The sequence below is a fragment of the Octodon degus genome, unplaced genomic scaffold (genome assembly GCF_000260255.1).
Source record: "Octodon degus isolate 3935 unplaced genomic scaffold, OctDeg1.0 scaffold00176, whole genome shotgun sequence".
Lineage (NCBI taxonomy): Eukaryota > Metazoa > Chordata > Mammalia > Rodentia > Octodontidae > Octodon > Octodon degus.
This window is the reverse complement of record NW_004524752.1, coordinates 1,948,273-1,970,600: the sequence shown is the minus strand read 5'-3', so window position 1 is coordinate 1,970,600 and position 22,328 is coordinate 1,948,273. Positions and strand designations below refer to the sequence as shown.

At 53.5% G+C, this 22,328-nt stretch overlaps 1 protein-coding gene across 3 annotated transcripts in view; it reads left to right on the top strand.

Annotated features, from left to right (window-relative positions):
• The window catches only part of Kiaa1614 (KIAA1614 ortholog), a 35,832-nt gene extending 17,198 nt beyond the window's left edge, over window positions 1-18,634 (top strand). The window contains exons 5-10 of one of the 3 annotated variants that reach the window (XM_012517404.2): window positions 2,892-4,402; window positions 5,628-5,790; window positions 7,862-8,120; window positions 12,237-12,364; window positions 13,266-13,429; window positions 17,379-18,634. In XM_012517404.2, the coding sequence (XP_012372858.1) occupies window positions 2,892-4,402; window positions 5,628-5,790; window positions 7,862-8,120; window positions 12,237-12,364; window positions 13,266-13,429; window positions 17,379-17,572 (2,419 nt within the window). In that variant the 3' untranslated portion in view covers window positions 17,573-18,634. Of the gene's footprint in view, window positions 1-2,891; window positions 4,403-5,579; window positions 5,791-7,861; window positions 8,121-12,236; window positions 12,365-13,265; window positions 13,430-17,378 lie in introns of all 3 variants that reach the window. The other 2 variants (XM_023703581.1, XM_023703580.1) reach the window with 2 other exon arrangements.
• Window positions 18,635-22,328: the final 3,694 nt, after the last annotated feature.

Here is a 22,328-nt window from a genome sequence, read left to right as displayed (position 1 = left end):
ATGAATGGTGCAGGTGTCCATGGAGGCTTCCATGTGGCTGCAGTCAGGGTTCTCCAGAGAAATACAGCCCCAGTATGTGTACACAGAGGGAGTTCACTCATGCACTTGGGGGAACTGGGTAAATCCAGAATCTGCAGGGTAGGAGACCCAGGCAAGAATCTTTACTGGCACAATTTCTTATTGCTCAGGTAGGTCTGTCCAATCTCTTAAAGCCTTCAACTGATAGCGTGAGACTCACCACATTATTCAGAATGATCTGCTTTATTCAGAATCCATCACTTGAAATGTTCATCTTGACCCTCCCTAAAAACAACCTTCACAGAACCTTCAGCCATAATCTTTAATCAAATATTTGGATTCTACAGACTGGTCAAGTTGACACATAAAGCTAACTGTCACACGTGGTATCTGTATGATGGCTGGATTTTAAAAAGTAGGAGCTGAATCCAGGCAGGTAAAGGAAGATTCCAGGAAATGATGGCAGGAGAAGCCCTCTGGGGTGGTGGGGGACAGAACTGAAGAAAAAAGTAGGGAGGGTTGTGAAGGGCCTGTCTTTTTGTCTCAAAGACCATCACCTTGGCCTGTGCCCTCTCTGGGGTGGTATGTTGAAAGCTGGTGGATGCAGTGGCTGGATGAGAGGTCCTTGCAGGTGAATGGTAAAGAAATGATAAATGAGAGAAACAAAGGGGGACCCGCAAGCACTTAGCAATGGGATGGTGAGAGGTGGCTGGATGGAAGAGGCTGGGAGAAGTATGGGCTTTATTTAGGTGGCTTCTGATAGGAAAGAGCCTATTGGCCGGGGCATGTGCATAATGACCCAGAACACAGCCTGCCTGGCTCCAGGGGCCCTGGCATGAGAAATGTGTGTGGTTTCTCACACCAGGGGCAGCTTCGGAAGCCGAGCAAGACCTGAGCTCATGATACACACGAAGACTGCCTAGCCCAGCAGGTCTATTACAGCAGGAACAGGATGGGCATGAGTGAATCAGATGGGGTGTGGAACAGCCGAGGCCCAGAGGTCACGGGGGACACCGACACCAGTAGCTGTGTCCAAGCCAAGTGCATAGGAATACTGAGTGGAACCTTGAGCCTGGAATTCTGGGTATGTGTAAGACTGAGGCCAGCCTGGGCAACTTAGTGAGACTCTTTCTCAAAAGAAAAAGGGCTGGGCAGGTAGCTAAACATAATGTAGTTCATCCCCCATAGTGTGCATGTGCATACACACACACACACACACACACACACACACACATACACACACACACAGAGCTCATAATTCTCAGCAAATCCCTATAACAACTTAATATACCCACTTCCCTCATCATGAGGACTTTGCATACATTTATCCTACAGTATCTCAGACTCCAAAATACTTGAATCTTCAAACCCCTTATACCAAACGGGGCAGTATTTGCATATAACCTGCGTACATTCCCCTAAATAGGTTGCTTATAATATCTAATACAATGCAAATGCTGTGAAATAGTTGCTATGTTTTTTACAAATAAAAATTAATGCACACCTTTATAAAATGAAGAAAATAAAGCAGACTGCTCACAATTGTTCACTTCAGTAGTTTTAGCTCCCAGCACCCAATAATTCTGTGTTGTTCTTGAATAAGTGTTAAAATTAGAGATGAATTCATCTATTTTCTACTTTGTTGTAATGATAGATAACTTCCGCAGTAAACAAAATGTAAGCACTGTCTACAAAAATAAGACTGATCTGACAAATCAAAAACAATGACACAGGGGAAGGGGCTTTAATATTGCTCATAGACAGCAAATACTACATCAATAATAACTCACAGTTAGGAACGCTGGGCTGGCCAAATAGCTCAGTGGATTAAAGTGCCTGCAAGCAGGCTCAGTGGCCAGGGGTTCGATCCCCAGTGTGCCATGCCGGCACTGTCCCCAGAGTGCGCTGAGATGGTGACTGAGACTGGGTGTGGTGGCACGAGCCTGTAATCCCAGCTCTTGGGAGGCTGTAAACAGGAGAATCACTACGAGTCTGATCTAGTAGTGAGACCCTGAACACCCTATAAACCTTTCCCTAAAGATATAGAAAACAAACAAACAAACAGGAAAGCCATACCAGTTGAACTAATGGGTCTATGGCCATGCCTCCCTGAAGGCTTATCGATGACACTTCAGCGTTTCCGGTGACTCTGAAACATGTAAATGGCTGAGGTGTTTACTGTCTCTTTCTTCATCTTTCCCGTCTGAGTTTTACCCACAAGATCTTTGCGTGTTTGAATTTTCTGTGCAATAACGGATAATTTCTTCTCTGGCTCAGTCCGCTGTGGCAGGCAGGTAACTGCTTTTGTCTTTCTGTAGCTGTCTGCTCAGGTGGAGTCTGGTAATTGTTGCCATGTTGTATTGTTTTGGGATAAAAGCAAGAACAAAAAGCCTACCCATTCAGTTTAGATGCAGTTTTTCTCAGATATTTTCACTACGTGGGTGGCTGACTGCGCAGATGTGGAACGCACTGACAGAGAAGGCTGGCTGCACGTGTTTCTGTGACTTTTCACCACCAGAAGCACACAGTGGTCAGATCTTTTTGTCTCACTGTGGGAGAGCACATGTGTGCACACACACTTTCATATAAAATCTTGCTATCTTCCTTCTCTATAATCCTGAGTTCAATAACTGATTGAATCAGGCAACCAAGGAAAAGCCAAAAGTAAAGGTCATGTTGATTTTATTTAGCACGGTGAGCCAGGATCCAGAGGGGCTGGCATTCTGCTGCATTTTTTACCTGACTTCCCAGTACCTGATTTGGGGTGACCTTGTAGATTGTACCTCCCATGGAGCACCAGGGGTTGTACCTCCCATGGAGCACCAGGGGAGACCATGTCTTTCTGCCTGTGACCTCTCTCCCATTTTCTTTAGAGCTGGCCGGAGGAGTCCAGCCCTGGGTGACAGGACCACCTTCACCTATGGAGAAAGCCTCCCGTGCAGCAGCCTGGGTGACTCCTCCAGTGGGGAGTCTGGCAGTGGGCAGTGGCCCAAGCAGGGCATGGCCCTGTCACACGTTCGCTTTGCAGATGAATCTGCTTGTGAAGCTGAGATCCGCCACTTGGAGCGGCTGGAGCGGCTACAGCAGCGCCAGCGCCAGCGCCAGGTGCTGAGCACAGTGCTGCAGGCCGTGGGCCAGGGCCCCTTGCACTCCAAGCCAGACCTTGCAGACTATATCAATGGCAGGGTGAGGATGGGTGCATTGCACAGGCCGGGGGACAGCACAGACTGCAGGGGCCATGCTCTACCACTACCCGACTGGGCCAGCAAGAAGTGCCAAGCCTCCAGCAACTGCCCTGAGAGCCAACGCCTGGACCCAGCTGTCCTTGGGGAGCTCCAGGCTGCCTGTGGGGTGGAGGGCATGCTGCCAGGGTCCCGCAGTTCCCATGGCCTGAGCTCGCAGTGCTGGCTCCTCCCTGCTGAGCCAAGGCTCCACACAGAAAGGATCCGGGAAACACATATAGGGGAGCCCACCACGTGCCCCGAGGAGGGAGGCTGTGCCCTGGATGGTAAAGACTCCTCAGACAGATGCTGGGCCCACAGCAGAGCAGGTAGGCTGGCCCATGGCAGTAGCCCCAGAGAGCGGGACTCCAGGCCGCAGGGAAGCCTCAGGTGGTCCAGGAAGGCAAAGATGGAGCTTCTCTATGGTCTTCAGGCCTGGCATCACCCGAAAGGGGTCGAGAACATGGAGGCGGGACATGAAGTGAAAGAAGGAGCCGAACAGAGGCTTGTGGAGACTCAGTTTCTGAAAGAAGATGCTGTCTCTCAGCCTCCTCCCTTGGAACCTGAGATGGCTGCCTTGGTCCCCCACAAGCAGCCTGGACCAGAGCTGGGAAGTCACCAGGCTCACCCTGTGCACTCCCGGGCTGCATGCAGGCCAGCCTGTGCCACAGCACTGTCCATGAAGTTGGCATCTTCAGGGCCAGGTAGATTGGAGAGCCACGAGAATCTGGAAACAGCCAGCACTTCCTCCCTGCCACAAAACCATCCGCAACCCACTGCCCCCAGGCCAACCCAGCGGCCGGACACTCTTCACTGCCCTGCAGGCTGGACTCTTACCAGAACCACCTCCCCTGGGCCTCACAGAGAGGCAGGGCTGGCTGGACCCTGCAGGCTAGGGGAGCAGGAAGAACCTGCGGGGATCGCGCTGCCACTGTCTCATCCAAGAACTGGGGTTCTCAGGACCTGTGGACTCAGCCCTGCACAGAGTCAGCCCTGCATCCCCCCAGTCACGTGTCCCCTGCTGGGCCTGTCTGCCAACAGCTGCAATAGCTGCAGTCCTCTGGGGCAGCAGGAGCCCTGGCAGACAGCTGTCCACGGGGGCAGAGAAGAGAGGATCCCCTGCAGCCAGGAGCTGGATCCACCCTTCGAAAGCAGCGGAGCTGGTAAGGCTTGCATGGCCCCTGCTCAGCTCCAGATCAGGTTTATGATGCTCCAGTCATTCTGTCTTCACTTAACGGTCAAGTTAATGGCCAGATGACGTAGATAACACTCCCAGTACCTTGTGGGGAAGGAGGTGGAGATGCCCCCTACGGGACTAGGAACCCCAAGGTGCACATGGACGCAGGAATAGAGCTCCTGCAGGGCTCTCTGGCCTGTGCCCTACTGACCACTGCCCTGCTGGCTGGCTGGGAGATTTCACAGACAAGGCTGCTGGCTGTAGGGTATCGCCTCCTATCCTGGGTGTTGGTAGACCCAGGTTACAGCCCCTGGCATTGCAGTCCCAGATGACCAAGTGGACTGAAATAAAAGGCCAAGGCCACACAGTCTTGCTTGCTATTCTATGGCTCTGATGGCCGTGGAGCTGGGATCCAGGCCTTGGAGTGGTGTGGAGGCGAGGGCAGAGAGATGACAGTAATGACCTGAGGGTGCTGACGCCATCATCTCTGGCTCTGGTGCGCCCACCACTGTCCCTCTCCCTTGCTCACAGTATCATGGGGATCTGTGCTGGACTAAGGTGCCCGCACGCCTGCTCAGCGGTGGCTCTTTCTCTCTGGGGGCTTAAGTGCGACTGGCTTGCCCCTTCTGGGCACTCCAGGCCTGCTCTTCCTCAAAGCTTGGAGCGGGGAGTGATGCTCCTATCGTTGGCTGTGAGGCCCTGGGCAAGCTGCTTACCTCCTCTGTGCTCCATCCCCTTTGGGGGAAGCCAGTCCTGGTGGCGGTAGTTAGCTCATGGCCTAGCGTGTGTGCATGCACCCAAAATGACATTATTGTCAAAGCTGTGAGAAATTAAGATTGTGTTTCTGTCCCAGGAATACAAAATATTCCCCTTGTCTGCTATGTCACTTGATAAAGAAGGGGGTTGACTTATCCCAAGCAACCCCATCATTTCAGAAAAATGTATTAATCGTTTATTGTGTACCAGGGGCCATGCTAGGCAGTGGGGTGGCCAAAGTACCCAAGACCCAGCTCCTGTCCCCAAATGGTTTCCAGTCCAGAGGACACCCAGGGAGGGGCCTGAGTCCCAGTCACCTGCTGCTGTCTGCATCTCTCCACTGCCTCCCACTCTTCTGCATCCCTTGCTGTCTTGCTTCTGAGCCTTGGAATGTCCCTGTCCTCCAGCGTGTCTGAGGATGACCAGTCTGACACAGGAGGGATGCTCTGTTTCAGGAGGATGCCAGGGCTCTGTTGACTTAGCAGACGCTGCCACCCTCCACTCCATGGGCATCACCCTCTGCCTGACCTCAGAGGAGCCAGAGTCCCAGCAGGAAGCCCAGGGAGGCCTGCAGAGGACAGAGTCCAGTTCCAGTTCTGGGGGGCACACACCATGCGGGTAAGTGACAGGAGCGAGATTCCTCACCACAGGAGGAGGTGCTGGACAACCCAGAATTGGTGGCACAACTGACCTTGCTGCCTCCATTCAGGGGGTGCAGAGCCCATGTCCCAGCCTGAGCCCCCTAATGCTTTGTGTCCAGTTCATAGTCTGATGCACCTGCTTATCCACTCACTGGACACCCTGTGCTGGGCATGGGCACAGCTGTTGGGGTGCTGCCCTCAGGGTGCCCCCAGGGGACTTGCCTGTCTGGGAGAACTTCCTCCAGGCCTCAGGCGTGACAACATCCACATGCTGGAGATGCCAAGCTTGGCATTCATTTTCCCTTCTCTCCCTCAGCTGAGTCCTTGCCCTAGGGGCTCCTTGGGCTGCCCTTAAGACCTTGCTGTGCCCAAGCCTTCTCTTCCCTGCTCCGCATGCGCTGCCTGGGGGCTGCATGCAGTCCAAGGCCTCCCCTGCCCTCAGAGCCGGCTGCTCGCCTCCAGGCCTGTGTGCTGTTCAGTACTGCCCCCTAGAGCCTGCACAGCACCTCCATTAGGCTGTCTGGTAGCCCCTCAGCAAAAGCAGCGGCATCTCCAGGATCACTGCCATCGCATAGCACACAGGCCTGGAGGCTGCTCCTCACCCCCTCTAACCACCCTCGCAAACCTCACCAGCTCCAGCTGCCACCTCGCCATCGTCCCGGTCTAAGCTGCATTCCTGCTTATACAACCTGGATACAGCTCCCTGTGTGCTCTCTGCCTTCACTCCTGTCCTCTTGTATACACACACACACACGCACACACACCCAAGGCTATCATTTTATTTATTTATTTATTTATTTATTTATTTAATGTATTTGGTACAGGGTCTCACTATGCAGCTCATACTCGGAGTGATCCTGTTTTCAGCCTCCCCAGCGCTGGGATTATAGGCATACACCACCGTGCCCAGGCTCGATTGCCAGATCAGCACGCCCAGGGGTGGGGTTGCTGTGGCATGTGGTCCCAAGGATCAAATCCTGGTCCCTGCGCTTGCCTAAGCATGCACTTAGTCCACTGAGCTATCTCACTGGCCCAAGGCTATCTTTAAAGAAAACAACAACAACAAACAAACAAACAAAAAAAAAAACCCTAGTTAAATGGTATCATTCTCTTACTGAAAACCCTGCAGTGGCTGTCCCAGCAGTGGAGTAGAATTGGTGCCCCTTGTCATGGGGCCATCACATCTCTCCTTGTCTGATTTGTGTCCCGAACTGCCCCAATCTCATTGCCTGTGCCCAGGTCCTGTGGCCTGGCCCTTGTTCTTGAACACACCAAGCCTGCTGCTGCCCTGGCCGAGCACCAGCTGCTCCTGTTCCTGCAGGTGTCACCTCCAGGCTTGGCAGCCTGGCTCCTACTTATCCTCCAGCTCTCAGGTCAAGGGTCATCTCAGGGACCATCCCTGGCCACTGTCTGATAGTCATCTGGCCACTCTTTTCACCACACAGGCCAGTTCCTGACATTTTTCTTCCTCTGCTGACTGGTCCATTATTGATAAGCCCCTGGGAGCAAAGACCTGGATTGTCATATACACAACATACCCAGGAAATGAAAGAGGTTGGCACATAGGAGGCTGTTAAGAAATAACAAACAAAACAAGACAAAATGAAATACAGAATGGGAATCAGGTGTGGTGGCACAGCAGTGTAACGCCAGCACTTGGGTGGCCCAGGCAGGAGAATCTCTACCAGTTTGAGGCCACGTAGTAAGTTTGGGCTACGTAGTGAGTTCAAAGCCAGCTGGACTACATGCAAGACTATGTCTCAAAAGCAAGACAAAAGAAAGCAAAACACAATACAGAGCAAGTAAGTGCAGGAAAGAAGGAAGGAAGGACGGGGCTGCATGCTGTGGGCATGCACTTATGGTGGGGCCTTGAATGAGAAGCTTCCCAAGGAGAGTGCACTCTGCTGCCCTTCCTGCAGACTGGTTGTCAGTTTCCCCACAAAGCACTAGCATGGGCCCATCTGGGCCCCATGAGACCTTGGGGCACAGCATCCTGCCCTTGCTTTCCAGCCCCTTCCACGCCTGCTCATGTCCATTCTGTGTTTCAGAGTATCACCAGTGGCTGTTGCAGGGCCCAGGCCACCCTTGGCTTCACCCTCTGACAGGAAGAAGAAAAGGAGCAGCAGCATCACCTCCTCCCTGGGACTGAAAAAGCTCTTCTCCGCTCTGGGCCCAACGTCCCGGCCCAAGCTGGGCAAGTCCCACAGCTACAGTGTGGAGCAGCTACAGCCTGATGCACCTGGCTTGGCTTCACACAGCAGTACCCCCAAAGTAAAGAGAGCCCCATCATTGCAGTCCCTGAGTCCGGTGAGTCCTCAGGGCCCCAGGCAAGGGGTGGTGAGGCCCGTGCTCATGTGGCACTGAGGGAATGAGGGGCTCAGGGAGAGGAGAAGCACAGGGAGCCCGCAGTAAGGAAGCAGAGCTACTGGCATGCCCACAGCAGATCTAGGCAAGGTGGGCTGCCTGGACACAGCAGGTGGGAAGCACCCCTGAGTTCAGTCCTTCTACCCATGGCCCTGGGCCCAGGCTCACCTAGACTTCTCCCTCTTCCTCTCCTTCCATTTTACCACCTTTGCTGAGTCCAGAAGAGCTCCTGGCCTGATCATTCTGGAATTTTCTCTGTGGCCACAGTGACTCATTTAGTCAGATGGATCACCCTCAGTGCCTCTCTCTGTGTGACTTCTGGGATCTTTCTGTTAAGCAAGTCTGGCTTTCCCACCCCCTTGTTGAATGTGTGCTGTTGGTCACTTACCACATTCAGGATAAAGCTGAGACTGCTGGGCATCACCCCAGGGCCTCTGTGAGCTGTGTCTCATCTCTCATCACTCAGTTGTGCTAGCAAGTCACACTCTGAATCTTCAGGAAAGCACCTCCCCCTCCTCTCCTGCCCATATCTGCTCATCTGTCTGCACTCAGGCTGATGTCCTCAGGAAGCCGGCCCAGTCCCTCCTCATGCTGAGCAGGGTGATGCTTTGTGTTGTTGGCCTTCTCTGCTTCTGTGCTTCATGGAACTTTATCACATAGTATTCTTTTTTGCAGAACCAGGGATTGAACTCAGGCCCTTGTGCTTGCCAGGGAAGCGCATACTCCACTGAGCCATCTCCCTGGCCCAAATAAATGTGATGTCTTTTTTTTTTTTTTTTTTGCAGAAGTGGGGATTGAACATTGAACTCAGGCCCTTGCACTTGCCAGGCAAGCACTTATTCTACTGAGCCATCTCCCCGGCCCCAAAAGTTCATAAGTGGTTTTTTTTTTTTTTTTTTTTTTTTTTTTTTTTTGGCTGGCTCAGGATGCCTTCAGGGCAGGTCCGGTAAGGCTTGAGGATCTGGGGATCGAACCACAGCATCCTGATTGCCTTGTTACAGCTGAGCTAATGGGCAGGCCCCCGTCACGTAGTATTTTAATTGACTTCTGTCTCTCCCCTCACTAGAGTGTAATCCTTTGGGGGAGCCCCACTTGACCTTACTTTCCCAGTACTGATTACAGTAGCTAGGATCCTCACAGTGCTCAGGACACCCGGAGCGTAGGTGAGCACATGGTGAAGCGCAGGGCCAGCTGAGTCCTCCCTCCCCGTATGCGAGTCTTGGCAAACCAAGCACGGCACCTGAGCTCTCCAGAGGGTCTCTGGAAACCCCGTGCTGTCATTTCCAAACAGATTCCTCTGTCTCCTGTGTCTAAATGAGGGAAGTGAGTGTGGGCTGGGGCACCGGAGCCTTGCATGTCTCAGACTGTGGAGGACGAGGATGTGTCAGAGGAGACTCCTGGGGACCTCTCTCACCAAGAACATTAACTGATGTGTCACACAATATTGGTGTGCAGAATGACTGGAAGGCAGAGAAACAAGCAGACGGCACGCTGGGGAGAAAGGCAGCCACAGTGACTCATTGTGCCAGAAACTCGCTGCTTTCTTGCACTTAGATGCGGCCAGTGTGGGCCTGGTGTGGGCCCTGGATTCATGGCATCAAAGCTGTTTCTGTAAACTCCTCGAGGGAAGTGATGGCCTTGTTTGCCTAACAGAGGTTCACAGAAGCCTAAGCTGACTTGAGCAGAGCTAGAGAGCAGCCTGGCTAAGAGGGGGTGGGAGGACGCGCAGCAAGGGCGTGCGGAAGAAAGAAGCTCCCAAGAAGAAAGGAGCGTGTAGAAGGATTTATGTCCTCCATGCCTTGGAGGGAAATACTTCCTGCTAGCGTGTTATGCCGCCGCATGCTCAGTGACGTAGGTGCTTCACTGATTTGGTTTTTGTTTTGTCCCCAAGTGGGCAAGCACCTGCCCTTATGCTTAGACAGCTCCGCAGCTCCCCCAGGGCCTCCAGGCCTGTACCCGAAGCCTCCCCTTCTCCCCATTCCCTGGGATACTTCTGCTGGTCCCTTTGGTCTAACTTAGCTTCTGCCAGAAAGACCTCTTGGGTCAGATGCAAGCTCAGGCTCCCTCGTAGGCTGCTGAATGACTCGCCTGCTTCTTTAGAGCACTTCTCAGTATGTTTGTGCTGCTGTAACAGAATTCCACAGAGCAGGTGACTTACAAGCCACAGAAACTTCCTCCTAACAGTTCTGTAGGCTGGGAGAGGCAAGCTCAAGGACCCGGCATAGTCAGTGTCTGGCGAGGGCTGGCTTCCTCATGACGCCTGAGTGCCACATGGTAGAAGGGGCAAGGAGGCTCTTTGGGCATCCTCCATCCCCTGGGGGTCTGCCTTCATGAGGTAATCACTTCCAGGACTCCCATGTTCTTGGTGACTAAGCTTCAGCCTAGGAGTTTGGAGCAGACACCAGTGCCTGGACTGTAGATGCATGAGCTCCCGACATACTAATGTGCATAACATTTGTTTAGAAGTCGTTCTTCCTGCTCTTTCTCCACCACCTCCAACCCACCTTCAGAATTGCCTCCTCTCTAGGGTGTTTTCTGGAGCGCAGACGATCTCGCCCCACTTGTTAGCATCATTCAGCAGGGCCGCAAGGGGCCTGAGGGCGAATCCTGCCTCTGGCTCGTAGTCCACTACACCGGGGCCTCACCACCCAGAGCCCACGTGTCGCGCCTCCGCCCCCTGCCCCGCTGCTTCTGCGGAGCACTGACCTCTCCGCCCGGGAGCTCCTGCTTCAGCGGCCCCTCAGCAGCAGCTCCTCCAGGGGCCCCAGACCTCCTAAAGTGCCGTCTCGCCTTCCACGTTCCAGTCGTGCTGTTAAGCCGGCACCTCCTGCGTGCACCTGGAGCTTCCACCCGACCTGTGCCTATCCCTGCCCTAGGCATATTGTAAATTCAGTTGAGGAGGGCCAAGGAGATAGCTCAGTAGAATAAGCACTTGCCTGACAAGTACAAGGGCCCGAGTTCAATCCCCGGTTCCGCCAAATAAATAAAATAAAATAAAATAAAATAAAATAAAATAAAATAAAATAAATAAAATAAAATAAAATAAATTCATTGAGGGACTTAGACTTGTTCAGCTTTTTAGGTTCAATTTTTAAAAATATTTTATTCATTTTTAAAAGAAAAAAAGATAAAATAGCAATGAAACAGTTTCAAAATAGGTTAGTATGACAGTTACAATAATACATTGCATATTGTTGTCTTCATAGTATTCAGAGGACAAGATGTAGATATGATAGCTTGTCTAAACAATATTAGTGGGCTGCGAGATAGCTCAGTAGAATAAGCGCTTGCCTGGGAAGTGCAAGGTCCTGAGTTCAATCCCTGGTACCACACATACACACACACACACACACACACACACACACACACACACACACAAAAGACCAAACAAACAATATTAGTATGAACCTTCTGGGGCCGGGGAGATGGCTCAGTAAAATAAGCGCTTCCCTGGTAAGTGCAAGGGTCTGAGTTCAATCCCCAGTTCCACAAAAACAAAACAAAACAAAAACAAAAACAAAACAAGACCTGAAGTACGAACTTTTCTTCTCACTGAACTAAGAGAAAGTAGCTGTATATGTATCCTATCTTGTACATACATATATTTTTTTTCACTACGTTCAATGTTTTAAAGTACATGCATATATAAAAAAATTTTAACAGAAGTGATCATAAAATGCCGAAGACTCACAAAATATTCAAGATTTTAAACCTAAAATTATGCTATTCTGTAGTTAATTTTCTTTCATTTTCATCTTAGAAAAAAAAATTAGATTTTCCTACAGGAATACGCTCAGTATTTTAATACTAACTTGTTTTGGCTAAAATTGAAAAAAAAACAACCTTGATGCAGGCCCCTCTCCTAAATTCCAGGGTTCCCACTGAGCCCTCGACCTTCCCACTGAGCCCTTCACCTAGTGAAATAAGTGGCCTCAAGTTTTTGTTTTACCAGGGATTGAGCTCAGGACCCTGCACTTGCCAGGCAAGCGCTTATTCTGCTGAACTATCTCCAGGTCCAGGTGGCTTTTCTCACCTGCAATATTGGGCTTTCCCCACCAGGTGTCTCCCTCCCGCCAACATCGGAAAGCTGCCTCCTTTCAGAACCTCCACTCTCTACTGAGTGGCAGGGGGGACCGGTCCAGCCTCTATGTGGTGGAGGGCCCAGGGTACCCCAGTGCACCTGGCAGGTAAGTGTGAGCACAGCTGACCTGGAAAGTAAACTCTGAGGGTGACCAGTGGAGCTAGAAGCTAGTTCCTATCTCAGCATCCCTGCCCTCTTTAAGAGGAAACAAGAAGCTAGGTATAGTGGCTTCTCACTCAGGAAGGCTGAGGCAGGAGGATCCCAAGTTTGAGTCCAGCCTGGGCAACTTACAGAGACCTTTTCTCAAAACATAAAAAGGGCTGAGTGTTACAGTTTAATGCAAAGGGCTGGGCTTCAATCCCTAGTACCACAAAGGGGAGTGGGAGGAAGTGAGGCATGTTATGTACCCTTCCCTTGGCAAACCCTATGTGTGGAGAGACAGATGGCACAGGAGTCTTGGGGTGACCTCTTAGTGCCCTCGCTCTGTGCTGAGCAGGTGGGAGGTTGTGAGGAGGGGGAGGGCTGGCCTGCTGGTTTGAGCCTTTCTCTGCTTCTGGTGATGCACCCAAGTCAGAAAGCCTAGAGACTCCTTATCCCAGCTAAAGGTGTGATTAAACTCTGAGCCAGAGCCCTTGACCGTGAGCTCTGCTGAGGCCGCCCAGGCCAGCTGCTTCTCTTCCAGGCCACTGGATGGACCTGGAAACTTTATATGAAGTTACAGCTTTTGTCAGATCCCCGATGGCTACTGAAAGCATGTAGAAGCCACACTGCAAGTGGTGGAGCTCTCTGGTCTGATGCTGGCCCTGAGGCACCTTGGACAGATGTGGAGACCCACCCCACTCCACCTAGGTGCCCTTGGAGCTGGCCGGGTCAGTGGGGGCTCCAGGGAACCCCAGCTGCACTGCCAGGCTTGGAGTCTGAGAGGCCTCTGCAACCTGAACTAAAACAGTAGGAGGCTGGGACCCCATGCCCGCCCTCTGCTCTCCATTTCTCTGGTGCCCTCACAGGCGCGCCCTCAGTGTGGAGGATGTTGGTGCCCCCAGCCTGGCTCGCACTGTGGGCCGCGTGATGGCAGTGTTCCCGGATGGCACAAGCCAACTACAGCTGCAGCGTTCCCCTGAGGGCACCTTTGGCTTTCGTGTGGGCTCCGGGAATGGACGCAGGGACTCAGGTATGCACCCTCCTCTTCTTCAGTGGTGCTTGCAGGGCTTCTGGGCAGTGGATAGGCATTGCCTGGTCCTTCCTTGTCTGAGTGGTGGTGCTCAGAAAGCCCCTGCACTACAGGGCCCCTGGGTGAGCTCCTCTGGGTCCCAGGGCCCTGGGAGTCAGCACTGTGACAGCCCTGGCAGCTGCAGCTCTGGGCTGGCAACATTGACCCCTTGTCTGCCTGCTGTGTGGTGGCATCCTGGGACTGGAATCTGGAAGGCTTCTCCCTTTCCATGGGAAGGCAGGGAGCTGCTGGTGCTTGCCGGCCTCAGCTCGCCCTTTGATGTGGGTGACATGTTGCAGCGGCTCCCTCCTCCAGCTGCCGGTGTGTCTGGGCATGTGGAGCATGCCTGCCTGCCTGTGCGTCCTGTCCACAGCCTGCCCCCGCTGGGTTACCTTCTGGCTTTTGATTTCAGCATCAGCAGGGACATGGAGGGCCCCTGGGCCTCATTCTGCACTCTGGTAGTCCTGTCCCATCCTGCCATGGGTGAGCTCATCCCTGGACTTCTGCCCACAGTCTGTGGTCCAGGATGCAGTGCAGGGCAAGGGACCCTGAAAGATATCCCAGAGATGAGTAGGAAAAGAGGCACATGGTGGGGGAGGGAAAAGCAAAGAGACATGGGGGACACACTCAGGAGCCCATTTGGCTGGGCTCTGCCAAGGAGGGGTGAGTACTGTGCTTTGAACTAGAAAAGAAAAATCTGCCTGTCACCACATTTGCAGAATGCAGCCCAGGTCACCTCTGCAATCTTGTTGCATCAGCAGACACGTGCAGAGCACCTACCACAAACCATCGTGGATTTAGGGGTTCCAGTAGCACAGGTAATGGGCAAATCCCTGACCTCCTGAGCACACATTCCAGCGAGGCTGTGTCTACAGTAAGTTTATCGAGTGTATTATGTCAGATAGTGAAATAGAAAGTACGGAGGAACAAAACACAAATAAAGCAGGCAGATGCACGCGTGGGCAGCTTCTCCATGATGCCACCCAAGCAGAGGTGGAGCTGGGGCGTGGGAGGAACCAAGCAGGCACGGGAGGGGCATTCCAGGCAGCAGCACAGCAGGTGCAGAGTGGGGAGGTGGGCTGTACCAGCCTAGGCCTCCGGCTTTCTCAGTGAGAGGGAGTCCCCAAGGACTGAAAGCAGATTTATCATGAACAGGGTGGGGCTGCAGGGCTAAGAAAAGATCCCAGAGGGAAAATGCAGAGCCAGGCAGAGCAGTTTTCCAAAGCTGCTGCTTGAGTTTAGGAGGAACGTGAAGGTGGCATGGACTGGGCGGCTGTGGACCAGGGGAAGAAGGGTGGCTTCTAGGGCTTTGTGGGTAGCTTTGGCCAAGTTTGCTGAAGGATGGGTGAGCATGGGAGAGGACAGGTCTCCCCGCTCTGGACCTGCAGAGGGTGAAATGGCAGTCCTCACCGGGGATGACATTTGTGACATGCTCTCCAGGAGTCAGTGTCCTGCCTGTCCCTACAGCCTCTTAGGCAGGTCAGAGAGGCCTCCCAGGCCCTCTGCTGGAAGTCAGTGAAGAAAGAGTGTGTACTGCGCTGCCTCTGCTGGGGGCCCTGCGCAGCTGACTTACCTTCTGAGCCTCAGTTCCGTAGCCTGGAACAAGGATACCACTCACTGAAACATCTGACCAGGTTCAAAATAAAGTGCCTGGCTCGTTTTCTTCCCTTCCCTTTTCAGAAGGAGGAGGTACAGGGAGGAACAGAATCCTTACAGGGACCAGCATGACCCACATCCCTCTGCCAGTGTGAGGTCCAGCACCCCAGGGTGCTGCGTTCTTCCCTCCCACCTCCCCCCAGTCCCTCCTCTCTCCCTGCAGAGCTCCTGGCCCTGCCCCCGCTGCTCAGCTAGCCATCTCCCAGCAGTCCCTGGGCACCTGGAGGGAGCAGGTCCTGGTGCGCCTCACCCGACCCTCCTCCAGAGCCAGGGTCACATCTCCAGGGCTGCAGAGGGGTGAGCTGGGGCAGACCTGACTCCTTGGTAAAGTGTCAGGATGTTGCTGTTAGCTTGCTGGCTATCATATTCTGTTTCTTCATGAACAGCAGGCTCTGCCTTCTGCTCCTAATTGGCTACGGTTAGACTGCACATCCTCACAAAGACCACCTCCAGCAGACAATAAATGCCCACAGGAGCAGATTGTCTGTCATATTTTTGTTACGGCTTTCAGTTAGGAAACCTATCCAACTCTCCCAAAAATGACCAGTGATGTCAGTGTCTGGTCAGGCTCAGCTGCATTCTTTGGGGATTTCTCATTACTCCCCACCTGCCTCTCCCGCTGTGCATTGGTTCACAAGGCCCCTCACCTTCCTCTCCCTGTGCCACCTGTGTGGGAGATGGGGTGGGCAAGCCGCCACTCACCACCTGAGAGAGGAGGGAATAGGTGGGGCAGAGCCTGAGGGAAAAGGCTGCTCAGCCAGGACGGAGACACGCTTGGGCAAGGGGCGACCAGCCTCAGCCGGGCTAGAAAGCAGTGCAGAGGGGTTGAACGGGGCACCAGGGAGAGGGAGCGTGTGCAGAGACCAGCTTTGCTTGACGGAGCTACAGACCCTGCGTGCCTCCGTGGAGGAGGAGCAGACACCTGTGCTCTTGCAGGCCTCTGAACCTTGGCTGGAGCTGCACTGGGTGCTCTAGGGCTCAGTGGGCCAAGCAAGATTTCTGATGGGTCACAGATGCTGAAAACGGCGTCGGGCCAGAGACAGCAACCAGCCCAGATGGCTTTCGGAGTCCCTGCTAAGCACTGAGCTTCAGGAAAGGAAGTGGTGCCAGACTGCAGGGCAGCCCTTCCTGTTTCTCCTGTAGCATCCACTGAGCCTGGGCTAGGCAATACTGTGTGCTGAGCTGCCCCAGCGAAGTCTGCTGATGTTGTCAGCCGCATGAAGGGCACCCCGCAAGATCATCCTCTAGCAGACCTGGCTGTGCCCCAGACTCACACATTCCCTTGGCACAGAGCACGGGAGAGCCTGTGCACATCCCAGGTGGGCACAGCTGGCAGAATTTGAGAGCCACTGGGTGCTGCTGCTTGGAGCCAGGGAAGCCAGGCTGGCCAGTGCAGGTCCCTGAGGGCATCCCTGAAAAGCAGCCAGGGGACAGACACAGAAGGGTCACTTGCATCTTCTAGACCAAGGAATGATCATACTAGCCAGGCATAGCTATTTCCAGGTGGGGGAAAAAGAGGAGAGTGAGCCACTGCTTTTAAGTATTTTGTCCCAAATGAGGCTCCATGTGTAAGACTAAGGCCCAGGTCAGCCCTGGACGTGCTGTGGGGCAAAGATTGGGCTTCAAACACTTTCCCTACTGCAGCGATGCTGTCCCACACCACCCCAACCTTCACGCAGTGTCTGGATTCCTTGAGGCAGCAACTAGGGCCCACCTAGCACAGTACTAGGCACCTAGTAGGAAGTTTTTCTTTTTGTTTTTTTTAGAGGTACATTTTATTTATTTGTTTATTTATTTATTATGGTACTGGGGATTGAACATAAGACCTTGTACTTGCCAGGCAGGCACTTATTCTACTGAGCTATCTTCCCGAGTTTTTCATTTTTAAAAGCTACTTCTGTGCAATAAATGCTCATCTCAGAAAAGGATGAGCGCATTCACAGCAGTATCAATGAAGAGTGTCACCCTCAAAGCATTCTTTGCACCTGGGGCATTTCCACTTTGAAAGAGAACAGAAGAGGTCAGACCCAGAGGAGATGCATGTATAAAGCCAACTGTGGTTATGAAGTAGGACGGTGTGTACGTGTGTGTGTGTGTGTGTGTGTGTGTGTGTGTGCGTGCGTGCGTGCATGCGTGAGTGTGGCTGGCCCCTGCATGAACACTTCAATCCTACATGCTGACCGTGCTCCCTGGCCAGCATCTGCAGCATTGCAGGTTCTGGTGTGGGCTCTCCATTTCTCCTTCCTCTTCGCAGGGCTCTACGTGCAGGAGATGGCTGACCTGGACACCGCCAAGCTCTACTCGGGGCTGCTCGGGGTGGGGGACGAGATCCTGGAGGTGAACGGGGCCAAGGTTGCAGGGCTGAGCTTGGCTTATATCCAGGAGCTCCTGGCCCATTCAGAGAGCTTATCAGTTCGTGTCCTGAGGCAGAGGCCTGTCCTTCAGTGACCGGGAAAAGCTGTTGCCCCAACAACCACCCCCTCAGGAACCCTGAGCTGACTGGGAATGCACAGAGCTGCTTTGTGGACCGAAGATGGGGATTGTAGCGGCATCCAGCCCTTCAGGCTGTGGCAGGACTGCTGTGATTGACTACCCAAAGGACAGGCAAGGAGCCTGTGAATGTATTTTGGTAGGGCCATTAATTTATGCTGCAGAACTGGGGAAAGAGAATACTGGTTTCTTTCTATTACAGGGATGGCAACATCCACTGTCCCTTTGTTGTGGGGGAGGGGAAGGAGCTTCAGGAGTTCCCGTGGCTGGCGTGGGAGAGCTGGCCTCACCTTCAGGTGCCACTCCTGAAAAGGCTGGGCCAGCCTCCAGCACTCCAGAGAGTGGATACTAAGGCCCCACGCCCTTCCAGCCCCATTCTCCTCGTTCCCACTCGCACCACCTTTGCTCTTCATCCAGAAAGAAAGGGGCAGGCGTCCTGGCGCAGCAGTCCCCCAGCCAGAGAGCATGCATGCCAACGCAAACATCAGAACACATGCTCTGATGAGTTTTTGGCCCTTCTGGATGTGGGAACATCTGGGAGATGTTAACTGGTAGCCAGAATATTAAAAATTTCCTAGAAATTTTTATGATATATAAAGTTAAAGGGGAAAAAAATGAAACCAAAGCCCGTTTCACGGGATGCAGCTGTGGCAGGCTGGGCTGGCAGGAAAGTGTGGTGGTCGATGGAGCCGCCCCACCCCCCTCCACGCTGCCCCACCCCCTCCCCTCCACCTCTGCCTATGGAGCTACAGTTTGCAGCTTGGCCTGGGTCTTTGTTCTCCTGTCCAGCTTGGAGACAGGGCTGCAGCTGGTGTCTGGCTGTCCCCCAGCTGCAGGCTTCCTGTCCAGACCTCCCTGGTGGCAGCTGTGGGTGGGCAGGGAGGCAGCAGGGAGGCTCTAGAGAGCAGGCGCTGGCCACCCCGCCCAGGGGCTTCCTGCTCTGCACCTGGATACTGCCCAGAGGGCTGGGACTCTTAGAGTACATGGCTGTGCGTCAATCTTAAATTATTAAAATGCAAAACTGAAGCTTCTCCACTCTGAGTTGTAAAATTCTGGGCTCAACTGACCTTCAGCAGGGGCTGGAAGACACAAATACAACGGTGGGCGGGCCAGAAGGGGAAGGTCGGGGAGGCCCCAGCTGCAGGGTCACAGTCTGTTAGATGCAGAGGTCTGCCGAGAGCGCTGGGCTGGAAGAGGAGCCCTGGCAAGCTTTATGTGGGGAGGGAATGAAGCTAAGAGGCCTCAAGAGATAGGTGCAGCTGACGGGAGGCGCTTGCCGTGGTTTGGACTTCGCCAGGGCACTGGCTGTGGTCAAAACCAAGACATGTACTGCAGCAGGGTCTGGTTGAAATGAGCATCCAGGCAGCTTTCACGGGGCAAAGTGGGTGCTGAGGACATGGGGGCGGGGGTTGGGGGCGCTAGGGTGTGTAGGGTATGGGTGGGAGTTGTGTTCTCTGTCCAGGGCCTGGCGGCAGGGGTGCGGGGAGGAAGGAACTGGCACAGGGAGCAGAAGGACTGAGCAGGTGGTGGCTGAGGCTTCAAGCTGGGACACCTTAGGGACAGTTCTTACCTCCTCAGAGTATAGAAATGGCCTCACAGCAAGAAACTACAACTGTGGCTACCCCACACACTCAAATTCCTAGCCCCGAGGTCATGAAACTAGGGAAATTTCACTTTGAAAGAAACCTATTTCAGGCCAGCCTCTGTGTGTGTGTCTGTGTGTGTGTGTCTCTCCATGGGTTCCATTTCCAGCACTGAAAAAATGGGGGGAGGGGGGGTAAGAGCAAAAGATGCCTCAGTGTTCTGCCTGTGGCAAGAGCTGCCTGCCTTCCTACTGGGAAGAAATGAAGGTGGGGACAGGACTGGGGCACCCAGCAAAGAAATCCTTTGCAGCTGTCTGTGTCTGCAGGCGCCGGGCCAGGTCTTTGAAGCAGCCCTGCCAGGCGCTGCCTCATCCTCTGCATTTCAGAGGTGGGGAACCTGGTTCAGCAAGTGTCAGGGCAGCCATGGTTCTCTGACTTGGGGGCCCTCTCTTCCCACTCTCCCTCTCCCCGACTGCCTCCTCACTGTCTCTCTACCTTACCCCCTATACCAGAAAAGTCTTAAATGGAAGGGGAAGGGCAGCCAGGGTCCCAGAGGCTCCCAGTTTTAGCCTCAGCTTCTTCTGGGGATCCTGTGTGCTGGGAGGAGGCTTCTCATCAGACTTGTGCCACCCACTGCTGCTGACCTAGAAGGTGTGGCTCAGCTCTTCCTCACAAACTGAACCAGAGAACCTTCCTACAACCTGGTCTATTATGAGGCATCAAGCCTGCCAGGCAGGAGTATTGGCCTATGAGAAAGACCCACTCAACACACATAGTCCAGCGGAGGCTCAGATGTCACACTGCTGAGCTGCGCAGGAGACCCAGGAGGTGTCACCTGGTGTGGAGAGCTCAAGAGACAAAACGAATCTGAGGGGGAAGAGGTGTGCCTATGCAAGGTTTTATAAAGCAAGTAGGACATCCAGCTAGGGCAAGGACGCTCATACCCATGCTACAGAACACACACACACACACACACACACACACACACACACACACATGCTGTATGGGCACATGCAAGAGACCCCTGCTTTACCAAGGACGGTCAAGCACAGCACAGCACCAGGCCTGGGTGGAAAGGTTCAGGAGACAGCAATGGGCTGCAGCTTTTTCAGAGATGGGAAGCTAATGGGGTAACCCCAGAGCCCCGAGTATGGGGCCACGTGCAAAAATTAGGACGGATGTGGAGCCTGCAGGCCTTAGGCAAGATGGGCAACTCCAGGCACAGCCTGAATTTTGAAAAGCAAAGTTAACTCAGGCATTCAGGGGCCTGCAGCCCTGCCTGCCACTCTGCATATAGTCTGGAGATCTTGTTAGTCTTTTATTGAGAACACAATCCTGAATCCTTGAAGCAACTCTGGAGGGGACACTGCCTCTACCTTTCTATCACAAATGAGGTGTACGAAAGGAAACTTATCCAAGATCACAGCAGCAAATTGCTAGGCAGGATTCAAACTAGCTGTCTGCAACTCCGGGGCTGTGGCCTACCACCCTTGGGGCCCCTCTGTGCAAGGCTCATCAGGAAGCCCTCACCCTACCCCCACACCCCACATCTGCTTGCCACCCTGCGCAGCCTGCAGGTAGTGTGGCCCTCACTGGATGGGGTCCTTCCTGCCTGCTGCTGGGCAGATCATTTCCCAGGGTAGTGTTTCCAAGCCAAGCTTGACCCACTCCCAGGTCATAAAAGCAATGCTGGGGTGGAGATGAGCATTTTTAAAAAGGAGAGGAGTAGGGGAAAAAAATAAAAGAAATTGGGTATATGGTTCTCCACTGCTCCAACTCCACCCTCGTTAGGCTGGTGGCTGGTGGTGAAACCCTGGCTTGACAAAGGACTCCCTTGATCCGAGCTCACCAGGAGGCCTGTGGCCTGGGTGTGGATGCACTTCCTGGTCCTCCAGACTGCCTCTGGGCAGGGGAATTCTCCCACCTGGGTAACTGGCAGGAATTCTGCCTGTTGGTCCCAAGTACCACGCCCCAATTCCACCCACCCATTTTCCTACTACTCCCTCATGCTTGTGTACTGTTGCCAGAATGCCCACCATGCACTGCCTGGCAACTGTCACAGATTCAAAGGCCTGGCCTGGGGGTATCCCGTAACACCTGCGCACTCCTTTACAGGTTCTGGAGTCGTGGGCTCTTTGATTCTCCTCAGAGGGAATTGCTTGTTTATTCTCCCTGAAACTTACCTGGCAACAGCTGGATTTTTCTAGTCCATCTGCCTTACTCACTCCCCACTCCTAATCCCACCTCGTTCTGCAGCTATTCCGAGGGCCAATGTCACTGAATCCCCTCTCCTCCCTCCCTCTCCACTATCCTCTGTGAAGTTTCTCTTTCCTATAGAGCCAGAGCACCTGCTTAGAAATGGCAAGAGCAGTCCTTGGCAAGAAGCTTCCTCAGCTCGTAGGCTATGGGTCTGGCCAGGTCCGAACGCTGGCCCCAAGGAAAGGGGCTGCTGGGACTGGCTCACACACGCTGCTCACAGAGCCAGGGCTTAACAGCTGCCCCGGTGGCCAGGGGGGGATGGGGCGGTCCTGATGCCAGCTGCACACGGCCTGCTTTTGTCTCCCTCTTCTGTGGTCTGGGCTCAGGCTCCTACTCAGCATGGAGCAGCCCCAGGGGCCCTGGCCAGGGGCCAGACACAGGGGAGAAGGATGCTCTGCCCTTGGGGTGCCCACGTCCTTAGACAAGGCAGATGCTAAGGGCTGGAGAGCCAGGCCCAGGGGCCCTGTGACTTCCAAGCTCACCAGCCTGTGTGCAGCTCTGCGGCGGGCACATGGGTAGTTCTAGGGAGCTCACCGCCAGTGTGGTTCTCATGGGGACACCTACACTGCATCTCCAGGCTTTACTGGATTTATGCAATAACGAATTTGGCTCAGGTTTTCTTTGGGGGAGGGGGGAGGCGGTGTCTATTTCTAGCCAAACAAAAGCTCCAAGAGATCTTAGTAGTGAGGCAGATCTGCTGGAGATCCTGGACCAGATTCCTTGACTCTACAGTGAGCTGAAAGGTCCCAGTAAGGTCTAAGGCAACTGTATTCATGGTTCATGTGAAAATTAGTGCTCTAATCCCCCACTAACTCAGTCAGCTGTTTCGATGCCTCGTCCCCTCAGCTTTGGTTACTACCTGTTCTCAAGTT